The sequence below is a fragment of the Brassica oleracea genome, chromosome C2 (genome assembly GCF_000695525.1).
Source record: "Brassica oleracea var. oleracea cultivar TO1000 chromosome C2, BOL, whole genome shotgun sequence".
Taxonomy (NCBI): Eukaryota; Viridiplantae; Streptophyta; class Magnoliopsida; order Brassicales; family Brassicaceae; genus Brassica; species Brassica oleracea.
In genome coordinates, this window is record NC_027749.1 from 46,942,373 (window position 1) to 46,955,340 (window position 12,968).

Genomic DNA, 12,968 nt, shown 5'->3' on the forward strand with positions numbered 1-12,968 from the left:
GACAACTTTGGGCTCTCTGATTGGTTGATTTTCCTATCCTACGTGGACACCCTCTCCATGACTTATATTTGCCTTTTAGTATTGTATATTGATTGGGAGCTTGGGCTACCTAATTGAATAAACATTGATATCCCTTTGCTATTTGTTTCTCTCCATGTTTGGTCTCCTCAGGTTAGAATTCATATGGCTTACGTTATATTGAAACAATCGTCAAATCCCTGTGTCTAACATACTCTTTAATATCTCTGCCCTGGTCGACCAGGAGTTTCTCACTAAAGCCCTGGTCGTTTCTCTGATGCAGCGTTAGAGGCAGCAACCAAAATAAACAAACAGATGCGAGCAATTTTAATGGTGTATTGCTATACAGTTGCCGCCGGCGACTGATACTGTTCGTCATTTCTATATTATTAGTTGTCGCTGTAAAAAACAGCGTCTCTACCACAATCTGTTCGTTCCTTTCTTTCACATTGTTTTTCATTTTTTACGAAAAAATAAATGAGATGACGTGGCAACTTTGGGCTCTCTGATTGGTTGATTTTCCTATCCTACGTGGACACCCTCTCCATGGCTTATATTTGCCTTTTAGTATTGTATATATTGATTGGGAGCTTGGGCTACCTAATTGAATAAACATTGATATCCCTTTGCTATCTGTTTCTCTCCATGTTTGGTCTCCTCAGGTTAGAATTCATATGGCTTACGTTACATTGAAACAATCATCAAATCCATGTGTCTAACATACTCTTTAATATCTCTGCCCTGGTCGACCAGGAGTTTCTCACTAAAGCCCTGGTCGTTTCTCTGACGCAGCGTTAGATGCAGCGACCAAAATAAACAAACTGATGCGAGCAATTTTAATGGTGTATTGCTATACAGTTGCCGCCGGCAACTGATATTTTTCGTCATTTCTATATTATTAGTTGTTGCTGTAAAAAACAGTGTCTCTACCGCAATCGGCGATGTGTCACTAGCGGCGGAAGTTAGCACCTTCTAACTCTCTATTTTGATTGGTTGTTGAGCTGTCATTAATTTTTTTTTTTGCATTTTGTTGATTGCTGCGTCAAATACAAGCGTTCTCGGAACGAACAGATTAAGTGAAATAACTTCTGGATTCGAGACTAATGTGAACTGTCTTCGAGTAGAAAAAGGTATATACAATAGCTTTTTTTTTCCTTTCGTGTGACAAAATGATTTTATATAGCTAATGGATTAAAGAAGTCATAAGAGGATCGTGCTTTATGTGCTTTTGCGCTGCCTACAAAGGAACTCAAGTTTGCGATTGGACCTACATAATGCCCTAGTAGGTTGATGTAATATTTTCAATTTCCTTTCCACAGGTGGTAAGCCCCGACCGCGTACCAGCATCATGCTTATAGGACAAATAAGCTCCCACCGAAGTAAATCTTTAATGGAGTCTATATGCACACTTCTTGATGTCATGAATTCAATAAGAATTTCTTTTTACTTTGCATATTGTACTTAAATTCAAACTGTGTTACTTGTAACCTGAAGATGATTTGCCAACATGAAGACTGCATACGACAAGGGTTGCAAGAGTTTCTGGGTTTTTATAGCATTCTACAATGACCACAAACTAATTTTCACACTTGCACATATACAGAAAAAATCCAAGAAAGTCGTGCAGTGTGAGAAATCAAGCAACAACAATACAACGTTGATCTATAAGAACGTTGATGCATGTCAAATCTGATGGATTGTAAAGGAAAACACAAGGATTTTGATAAGTTTTGTTGGTGACTCAGTCACTTACCTTCTCTATTCACATGGCTTCTTTAGCTGGACTAAAAGCGTTCAATATAGATGTTTTCTTTTCCTCCAATTGAATATTGTATGTTCTATCGATGCTACAGTTAAATTGACTTGCGGAGCAAGGGTTCAGCTCCTAAGACACTCAATCGGAAAGGATTTAGCTGGCAACATCATTGGATGATCTATACGCGGACGGCATAGAAAAGCTTTCACGGTCACTCAAACGCGTATTGTACAAGTAAGGAAACAAAAACAATCTTTCATGCTTTTAATATTTTTGGTTGCTGTGAATTCTAACCTCAGCTCTTTTTATTCATTACAAGATCGATGCTCCACTGAATGAGAGGGATGGGAGACTTCTAATGATGGTTCTACTTCTCCACCACAATGGAGCTGCGAAAATAGGAACAAGCTTCCAGTAAATTAAGGTAAATCATAAGAGAAACCCCATTCAAAACTCATTGTGTCAACATAGAATAGAAGTTCTAGTTTTTCAAAATCAGGTTTTGATTTATCATGCAGGTCTGATTAATGTGTTTGTCACTGGTTGTTCCCAACTCTGATTGTGCTATGTACAATTATGCAAGTGTTTGTCTCAAGCTGTCTAATTATTTCTCTAACGATCTATAACTATTTGGATGAAGAGAGACGATATACTAGGTATGTTTTCACGTGCTAACTAGCGGCTGAGGAAGTTTGCAAGTAACTATCTTTTTTTTTGTTAAACAAACGATTATATTAAATCTAAAAGGGTTTTAAGTTATTACATTCGGAGCTATGCTCAACGGTAACAAGATAAAAACTGGATGGAAACTCGACAGTTTGATGAACACCAACAAAACAGAGACAAAACATAACAAACTTAACGAGAGATACTTGCTCGACAACCGGAGAACCGTGGGAAATCATCAGATGCACCCCTAAGTAGGTTACTACCACGAGCATGAAATATTCGGAATCGACGTTGAATAAACCAACCAGCAAAGCTTGGAAGGAGGCGGAACGAACAAGAGCAGCTCTAACTCCGACGAAGCTCTCCGAAGAGACTAGGTGAATCTCAACAGAAACGGAGAGTATACCAGTCTTGGATTTGTCGCTGATGAACCGACTGGATGGACCTTGAAACCGAATAGCGCAAGTGACAAAATTAGAGTTACTGCAAACTCTACTGACGTGTGATGGCTAGACAAATAGTGTTCTTAAGTTAAGCATAACATCACGGCTTTGGGCTAGGTGAACCCTGTACACTGAGGCTAAAGTTTTCTCCAATCCCATATAAACGATTGACTTCTCAAAGACCTCAGACCAACTAATATAGATAACGTAACTAGAATCCATGGTAAAGCGAGGACCTTGTTTAAAACGCAGCTTTGGACACCAACATTACCGTGCTGGAACACTCGAGCTTTTGCTGAACCGAGTCTGGTTTGCTGTTTCATGGAATCCGTCAAGCTATAGATTAAGTATTGATCGTCTGAGCTGGGTTCCGAGTCTTTGATGAACCGCGAGGGGGGCTCTGAAAACCCACTGGAGGCGCAGTCTGGAGGGTTTGGCAGGTCCAACCGTGGAGGAAAGAACAGACCTTTGGCGGATTCAGTTCCTGGCTGAGGAAGGAGACAAGGCCATAGTGGTCCACATATTGCAGATGATGGAGTTGGTGATAACCTTAAACTGTGTAGCTCAGCTCCGTTGAGAACATGCCAGGATGGAGCTGCCTCAATGTTAGATGAAAGCTTGTCGGCATAAAGACCAAGGAGGCAGTTAGCGAAGGTTGGTGAAATTCGGTTGGAGATGGTGACTGGTACCAGCGACTGAGGAGAACTGAGCCGAGCATGTGTGCTCTGTATAGACGTCGTAGGCGCCATATGAATAGATTCGGTGAAGGTACACACAGATTTAACACATCCACTCGCCTCAGTAAGTTGAGCAGTGATGAGAAGGGTAACAGACACGGGGGTGACGGCGAGCTGAGAAGGGGCATGGACGACGACCAAGCTAGAAGCAACAGAGATAGCAACCAAGCGGCTGCGAGTAACTGTAGAAAGCACTGTTGAGAGGAGCAACCAGATGGAGAGAGCCATAGCTATATCTGGTTCCAAGGCTCGATTCCTTTGTTTCTGTCGTTGGATCCATGGAGGGCCCTTGCTGCCGAAGATTAGTTACAGAAGAAGCGGATGAAAGCAGAGACCGAGGTAGAAGACGACACTGTAGACGAAGAAAGAAAGCAGATCCGGCGGAGAGGAGTCCCGACGCCGGCGAGAGAAATCACCGGCGCCGGAAATCATGGCTTGGAGGTATGCCTCGGAGACTGTGCCTGGGAGGTTATGCGGCTAGGGCGAACTCAAACTCAACAATGATTATTGTTTTTGTTTGATGCATTTGCAAGTAACTATCTTATTATATAAGATACAATCATGTGTCAGAGTGGCCTAAACATTATTTTTTCACTCTCTGAACTTTCATATCTCTTTTAATTTAGATTATTAGAATTGCTAAGTAATCAGCAAGGCTTTATTACAATCTAAATTTGATGTCCTGTTTGCAATACCCATGTTCGTTAAACGAACGCTGCGGCAGTGACTACAGATCAAAATTTAGAAGGAAACAAGAGTATCCAAAGGGATAGGGAGAAGAAAAGGTGACGCCGCCTCTCTGTTTTCAGTCGCCGAAAGGAGCAAAAAATGAGGAACAATGGTCGCTACTTTTTCTGGCGTCAGCGGCAACACCGGAAAGCTTCATTTTTCTGACGCAGCGTCTTTGTTTTTCAATTCATTTAATCAACGATGAAGAAACTTATGAACAAATCTCAGATGCCAATGCCGAACGCAGCGTTCGTTAAACGAACATGAGTAATGTTTATTTTCTAATCTTGGGAAGGTTTGGTGATCAAATCGGACTGGATGGGAAGACTTTACCTGACGGAGAAAGAAAGAATTATCAAAGATAAATTTACAATTGTAAGAGCTTCCACATGCATCACATGGTCTGTAAAAAAGAATATTCTTTGCTTTGAACATAACATAATTGTTACAGGTAAGGTGTTATCGCAAAATGATTACAAAATTACATTAACTCACTTTCCAATTTTTAGATTCTTTCTCCTTATTTTCAAAAAGTTTATTACTTCCTTTAATATTATTCACTTCAAAATTGTAATTCTATTTTATAAAATCATAAAATATGTTCATTAGGCCTTTTATATTTTTATTGGTCACACTTCACTTGATATTTGTTATTGACCATCTTCTGCGATTTTTTCAAGATCACTAATGTTAAAGAAATGGTAAAATATGATCTCAAAAAATCAATGACAATGTCAGTACAAAAAAAAGAGAGATAAATGACAATGTAAAGCCCAATTTAAGCCAAATTGGTATATGTAAATATGGATAGAATTGGTTAAGCATGTATTATATAAAATTACATATATAAATATAATTACTGGATGAATTAAGGTTAAGTAGTCCGGTCTAACTAGTGACCAAGGAATGAAAGGAAATAATGTATTCATTACTATTCCTAATTTTGTTTTACTATTTATAAGGAATAGTTTTTTCTTTTCATTATTTTTCATTCTTTTTATTTTAGAGGAATATAGAACAAATTTGTTCGTCACTAAAATTGATAAAGAATAATCTTTCTTGTCATAAATTTATTTCTCTGCATTTTTTTCCTACTCATTTCTAATGTTTCTATAATGGTCACCGGTTAGACCCAAAATATCACACATGGCTAATAAGTTTAAATGCTATTTTCGTAATTAAAAATGGATGTTAGTTAGTTGGCTAGTAATATTAATAAATGGTATGAATTATTTTCTAAATACTATTTTAGTGATAAAACTAAAAAGTGCTATTTGTGAGATTTGCCAAAGAAAACAAGTTGTATGGTAAATATTTTTTTTTATCTAGTTGAAAACAAGTTGTATGGTCTAGCACGAGATTGTGAATATTTCATATAAATTCATAGAGTAGTAGGGGGAAGGGTTAAAGGAGAAAATATTAATCATAGATAGGATGCACTTGATGTAAAAAAAGTTTTTTGGATAAATAAAATTTAACATTCATTCGAAAAAAAAAAATAATTAAAGATCAAGTCATTTCCATGTATCCCTTTCGTATATCAAAAGTTGCATTGAAACTAAAATCGCTGGGATATTTTATTTTACTGATCTGAGCACGTCTAAATATTCCTGACCTGATCATAAATTAAAGAATATGCTATTTTCGGGTGATAAATTTGCATTCTTTCAAACCCTTAGTGTGCTGTAGCAAATTCAGTGGTAACAGAAAGTAGCTGGTATTTTTCACTACATTATATCAATTATTCCCATTTTAACATAAATGATCATTTCATTATTCACTGATATAATAGCTAGAAATATTTTCAGATTCGATATTATCAATGGGAAGGCCTGATGTGGACTTTGATGGACGAGTAGCACAACCTTCAATACCACCAATAAACAATATTATATCCACACCATCTCTCAATGGTGAAACTATATCGATGGATCCAAAGACGATGTCTGCCGTAAGAGCGGGTAATGTAAATTACCTGAGAGATAACTACAGTTACGTTAGACTTGCTCCACGCTTAGTGACCAATCATGGAAATACAATGCTTCATCTTGCTGCATCATCGGGTCATGCCAGTCTAGTCCGTTATCTGATCAACGAATGCCCAAGTTTGCTAATGAAGTCAAACCTGATGGATGAAGTTGTTCTCCATGTTGCAGCAAGAACAGGCCATCTTGATGTTACGTTGCATCTAGTTGGTTTCATAAAAGAGATATCTCGTAATGCTGTCGGTGTTGCAAAAAGGATATATTTTGCTAAGAACAAAAACCAAGACACTGCTTTGCATGTTGCCTTAAAAGAGAAACACATGTTGGTCGCTTCCTATTTGGTCTCTGCAGAGAAAGATTTGTCTTTCGTTGCCAACAGCGATGGGTTTTCTCCCTTGTACCTTGCTATAGAAGCTGGACAGGCAGATCTTGTAGCAGCTATGTGTCACCAATCATCTGATTTACGTTCAAAGGTTGGAGGAAGATCCATCGTACATGCGGCACTAAAAGCTAAGAGGAAAGGTTTGTTGTTAATTTGCCACTAAACATATATAGACCTTTAAGTTTCTTGTTCATGCTACTCATATTATTTCTCGAACAGATATCCTTACTGCTTTACTCAGCAAAGATGCACGTCTTATTGACTTGAGAGATGAAGGACGGACTTGTCTTTCTTTTGGAGCGTCCATAGGATATTATAAAGGGATCTGCTATCTCTTGGACAAATATCTAGACATGGTTTATCTCAGCGATGATGATGGCTTGTTTCCCATTCATATGGCGGCCAAATATGGCCATGTCAAAATTCTTGAGGAAATACTTAAACGTTGTCCGGAGGCACTTGAGTTGATTGACAAAGACGGTCAAAATGTTCTTCACGTTGCAGCAAGGAATGGAAAACTTGAACCGATCAAGTTTATCCTAAGAATTTATAAGGATAAGAACAAGAATAAGTTGATTAATGAACAAGATGTGGATGGAAATACACCGTTGCATCTAGCCACCAAAAATTGGCACCCTAAAGTTGTTAGTATGCTTACTTGGGACAATAGAGTTGACCTTAAGAAAACAAACAACAAGGGTTTCACAGCTTTGGATGTCGCCGAGGATAACATTGTTTCAGACTATGTATTCCATCAGGTAATATGTTTCTTCCATTCATGGTAGTTTCAAACTATTTCAAGGTTATCTGAAGCTTTTTTTAATTAAACACCAGTTTTTTTCTTTTATTTTCCCTTTTATTCAACTAAAAAGAACCCCAGTTACTGGGCTGGACATGATTTTTTTTTTAAATCAAGTGAAATAACAAATCAATAAATTTTCTTATTTTTAAATTCGTGGAAAGTATCAAATATCGTTATTTGGATACTCGTTTGTTGTTTGTATCGTTATGTGTTACTTGTTAGTTGTTCAAGAAAATATTTGTTACTCAGTAAATTACGTGTTATCCGCTAAAATGTATTTGTTACTCAGTAAAAAGTACTTTTTTACTCGTTAAAATAGGGGTGGGCAACAAAACCGAACCGAACCGAGTCAAACCGAACCGAACCGAGTCAAACCGAACCGAAGTCTATTTCAAACCATTCGGTTGAAGATTTCCCTAACCCGAATGGTTCGGTTCGGTTCGGTTTAAAAGCGAACCGAACCGAGAAACCGATGTGTTTTTGTAATTATTTAAATTAAAAAAATTAGTAATACCAATATACTAAAATTCTAATACTAAACCACATATTTTCCATTTTTATTCATTAACATATATTCTTCTAACCTAATATGTAATCATCAAAATATTTGATTTAAAATATTTCATTCATTGCAAGTTTTTTAATTTTAATGATGTAAGAGACATTACTAATGATGTTGGGTTTTTTTACTTTAGTTAATTTTCATTTGTTTTAATTCTTATATATACTTTTTGTATATATACTTTTTGTGACTTTTAAAAAGTTTTTTTTTCAGTTTTATATTGAATTTAGTTCACATAGTTATGTTTACATAATTTATGTTGTAAAACATAATTTCTTTTAGAAAAATTAAACTAAGAAGAATCTAATTAAACCGATCCAAAAAAACAAACTGAACCGAATACAAACCGAACCGAATATAAACCGAACATAACACAAACCGAACCAAACTAACTATGGTTTACTTCAGTTGGAAAAATACTAGAACCGAACTAACCAAACCGAACCGAACTCGTACCGAACAGAGAAAATAACCGAAGTGCCCACCCCTAGTTAAAAGGTAATAGTATTTGTTACATATATTTTGTTTTCAAATACTACTAGTTGATGTCCCGCACCTTGTGCGGAATAATTCTTAATTCTAATGTTTATTTTCAATAAAAATAATTAAATTAGATACTAATTTAGGTTCATTATAGTTATAAAACTTCCATATTCATATTGCTAATAAATGTGTTAAATTACCTTCCTTTGTTTCATATTTTTATTTATGGGATGTGGATTTTGGATTAAAAAAAAATTCTATAGTAATAATCAAATTAGAAAACTTGGATTTGATATCAAACACTTATTGTATTTGGACTGAATGGATTACAATTAATTACATCCCATAAAACGTTAACAAAATAACAATAGCCTATGGATGTTCAATTCGGTAAAACCGAACCATTTAAAACCGAACCGAAATAGAGTAGATAGTTTGGATTTAGTAGTATCAAATAAACCGAATGAATGTTATTTTGAAAACCCCAGTATATGGATATGGTTCAGTATATTAACCGATCCAACCGAATAAACCGAAGAAACCAAATAATTAAAATATATTAGTATACTTATATATACATTTATAATAATATGTATTTGGATCACTATTTCCAATAAAATCAGAGAAACTGACTATAATATTAGTCATTAAAACCATAAACTAAATATAAGATAAACATAATTATTATATTATCCGTAGATATTGTTAACATCAATTGTTAACATATATTTAATTAAATGTTCTAAATATCATGATAATTATATATTAATTTTTTAAAAAAATAATAGTATATATATACGTAGAATAGGTTAATGTATATTAATTATCTTTAATAGATTATGATAAATTTATATATTAAAATAAAAAAATTAAATAATATTATTAATTAAACTGATGATTTATCGTAAAATAATGGAGAATGTAACAAGTAAGCAATTTCACTAAAATCATGGAGAATATGACAAGTAAGTAAATTCAATTTTCAAATAATAGTATAGATAATCAAGTATTTTGTAGATAAGCATTTGATTTTTTGACAAGTAACGATTCAAGGCAAATAACTTTTAGGTATTAATTTTTTTCGTGGTATTTGATCCAACAAGTCAAGTAAACCAAATTACTTAAACTAGCTTAACCCGAGTTGCCTGCCATGTATAAATTTTCCATACTAATCTGTGTATTTGTATGTACAGAGATTGACTTGGTTGGCTTTGCGGAGTGGTGGTACACCAAGGAGTCCAACTACAAATGATCGTAGAATAATCATGAAGTTAGCAGATGGTGGGAGGTACAAAGATCAAGTCAATACTCTTCTGCTGGTTGCAACTCTTGTAGCCACAATGACTTTTACTGCAGGACTCACATTACCAGGTGGTTACAACGGTTCTGCTCCCAACTTGGGAATGGCCGTTTTGACCAAGAAAACAGCTTTCCAAGTCTTTCTTGTATGCGACACATTGGCAATGTACTGTTCCATCATTATTATAGTTGCCCTCCTTTGGGCACAGCTCGGTGATATTTCTATCATACTCAAAGCGTTCTACATGGCACTTCCATTTCTCGGACTTGCGCTTACATCAATGTCGATAGCGTTTATGGCTGGCACATATGCAGCGGTAAGCCACGTCCCTTTGCTTGGTTGCTTCGTTTTGGGTATCGGTGTCATCTTCCTGCTGGTCTTGTTGCTGTTCCTTGTTCCTTATGTGGCTCCAATTGGTAATATCCATTCCTTTCTCGGACACCTTTTATACTACCCCTATTTCCTTAGGCTTTTGGCTGCTGGTGACAACAATAACAATAATGACTAGAGAATCCTGGCTAAGCAACTTTCAGGTTTCTTGTTAGTAACTCTGACCCCCAAATAAAACTTAACTTTCATGGTTATTGATTGTAAAGAACAATCATTTGTCCAATGCATGTAATAATAAATAGTTAATAATAATATTTTGTCATATGTTAAATGTAAAATCATAATAAATATTTTGCCAAAATATTATGTCAACTAAGTTTGGCAAAATATTAGGCAACTATCTGTGGTGTGTATTGAAAGCCTTGTATAATAAATAAGAAGGCTTGGAGAGTGTTATAATCCATACCATGTGAGTTGAGAGAGTTAAGTCCTAAAGAGTCTCTTGAGTCCTTTGTAATATCTTTGAGTGTTCTTAATAAAAATACATTTTTGTCTTATAAAGTATTTGTGTCTATATTCAAACACCTTATCCATATTCCTTTGATCTTAAACACATCATTTATGGTTGTACCTACTATGTATTTGTAATATTGGTATAACTGATTGCATTGACTGCATGAATGAAAGTTCAATATGTGTTATTTTAATTGAATTGGTTTGGTTAAGTGTGCTTATTTTTCGGTAAGTTATCCTATAAATTCATAGTTAAGCGTGTGTCTGAGACTTTGAGACTAAGTAGTGGAAAAATATCTGATATTTCGAAAAGTGATGCAGCTTAGTCACATTTGTTGGGCTTAAACCAAACTTATTCATCAACCAAAGTCACAAAACATCCATTGCAATAAAAGGAAAAACAGGACACCGAATCAATAAGAGTTTCTGTCACAGAGTGAATTATTTAGGAAAAACAAAAAAAAAACTACCCACCACATGGTTTTCTCTCTCACAAAGAGAGAATGTTATTATAATACTGAGATTAAAAAAAAAACAAAATAAAAGCTCCATAGATGTCGCAGACACACGACACGACCAAGGCTAACACAACCATAGCAAGGCTTGCTCATTCTCCAACTGTTTCACTCTCCACCTGTTTTAATTAGTACCATATTTAGATATTAACCTAACCGTTACACAAAAAAAAACACAGAACCAGGTTTGAAACTTTCAATAGATATCCTTTACCTTGGCTAAAAGATGCTTTCTTCATTTAATTTCGAGTTATCTTCTGCGTGACCCCGCTAGCCCGCGCAGGCTGGTTCAGCCTTGGTGGTGTGCCATCTTCCTGAACCAGAGAAGGTGATGATTCCATTGATTGCTACTCAGACTCATCATCATCACTAACATCCAAATCCTCTTCTTCATCAAAGTCAGCAACATCAAGCTGGTAACGAAGTATCCCTCCAACTCCTCCAAGCCCTTTGCAAAACTTATCCCCTTCCTGCGACTTGTTGGTTACAAACTCCAACGCACAGCCGAAACGCTTGTACTCGTTAGCCAGCCACTCCAGCAACAACACCTTGTCCTCCACGGCAAAGTCACTATTGACTTCCTCTTCCTTGTTCAAATGCTTTATCACAGTCTCACCAGTCACGCTGTTCTTCAACACGTATCTGTAGATGTCAAGATTCTCCCACACGATCAGTGTATCAACGGCACCAGAGTCCAAAGCGTTTAACGTGTCCTCCACGCCAACCACATACTTCCCCGTTCCCTGGTTTACCTCGTTAAAGTACTTCCCTATCAAAAGCTTCTCTCGAGCGAACTTCACATTCGCAAGGATCTCAGATGACTTCTTGATAGCTTCATTGAAACCAATATCTCCTCCGTGCTGAACCTCCACCACGTTTAGTATCTTGGCCCTAAGCCGGGGATCAAACATATCTGACTGGCTTAGCTTGGTCTTGAAATCAGCTGAACCGGCAAGTATCAGACCAGACACATTAGGCTGATTCGTTGAAGGGCTGATGTAATACTGTGTGGCGAGCTCAGCTGTTTTCCTCAAGTAGTTGTGACGTTTCTCCTTACCGAGACGGTGAAACCTAAGAGCTGATTGTCCTCCTCTTCCGTGATTCTTCGGAAGATCGACAGTAAACTTGTGAAGCACGTCACTGGTGCAACCACTCAGAGTTCCAAAGAGTGTCCCCTTCCCGTCCATTACAATGAAACCAAATTTATCATGTGACTCCAGCAACTCATTAATAGCCTCGGTGTGGAACTTGTTGTCACAGAGGTAGAGAGTGTTGTTGATGGGCCTGAAAGGCTCAAAGTCAATAGTAACCTTCTTCTCCTTGCCTTCTTCGTTGACAATGGTGCCAGTGTAGAGGACGAGACCATTGGGAGGGACCCTGTTGTAAAGCTTCAGCCTTTGCTGTGCAGAAGTAATGGCTCCCAAGACAGAGAGGCGGTTGACTCTGCTCTTGATGTTTGAGGCGGTTCCGTACTCATCGCACAACAACTTGGTGGCACGAGAGATGTGATCGCGTGGAGGCATGATGAGTGAGATCATGCTGGTTCCATTCCCTTTAGCAGCTTCAAGGGACTTGATCAGCTTCTTCATCTTCCAAATCTCAATGCTCTTATCGTCGTTGTGATTGTCTCCCATTGTGAGACGAAACAGGGACCTGTTAGGATTTGAATCTAACTTGTGCTTAAGAATAACAGTGAATCAAAACGTGTCTTTTATTCAAGAATGCAAAAGAGTCGCACAATAAC

General features: G+C 36.8%; 2 protein-coding genes across 3 annotated transcripts; one reads left to right on the top strand and one right to left on the bottom strand.

Moving 5' to 3' along the window:
* Nucleotides 1-6,044: 6,044 nt before the first annotated feature.
* Nucleotides 6,045-10,673, top strand: LOC106325237 (ankyrin repeat-containing protein At5g02620-like). 2 transcript variants are annotated; one of them, XM_013763271.1, is made up of 4 exons: nucleotides 6,045-6,069; nucleotides 6,161-6,859; nucleotides 6,939-7,477; nucleotides 9,760-10,673. In XM_013763271.1, the coding sequence occupies exons 2-4, from the start codon at nucleotides 6,175-6,177 to the stop codon at nucleotides 10,372-10,374; spliced, it is 1,839 nt and encodes a 612-aa protein (XP_013618725.1). In that variant the 5' UTR covers nucleotides 6,045-6,069; nucleotides 6,161-6,174; the 3' UTR covers nucleotides 10,375-10,673. The 2 variants fall into 2 exon arrangements, with proteins under 2 accessions (XP_013618725.1, XP_013618726.1); XM_013763272.1 differs by having other exon boundaries at nucleotides 6,059-6,859.
* A 594-nt stretch (nucleotides 10,674-11,267) lies between these two features.
* Nucleotides 11,268-12,858, bottom strand: LOC106326315 (eukaryotic peptide chain release factor subunit 1-1-like). Its single transcript, XM_013764324.1, has 2 exons — nucleotides 11,439-12,858; nucleotides 11,268-11,343 (listed from the first exon to the last, which is right to left on the bottom strand). Exon 1 carries the CDS (start codon nucleotides 12,856-12,858, stop codon nucleotides 11,572-11,574), a length of 1,287 nt encoding a protein of 428 aa, XP_013619778.1. The 3' UTR covers nucleotides 11,268-11,343; nucleotides 11,439-11,571.
* Between the last annotated feature and the right edge of the window lie 110 nt (nucleotides 12,859-12,968).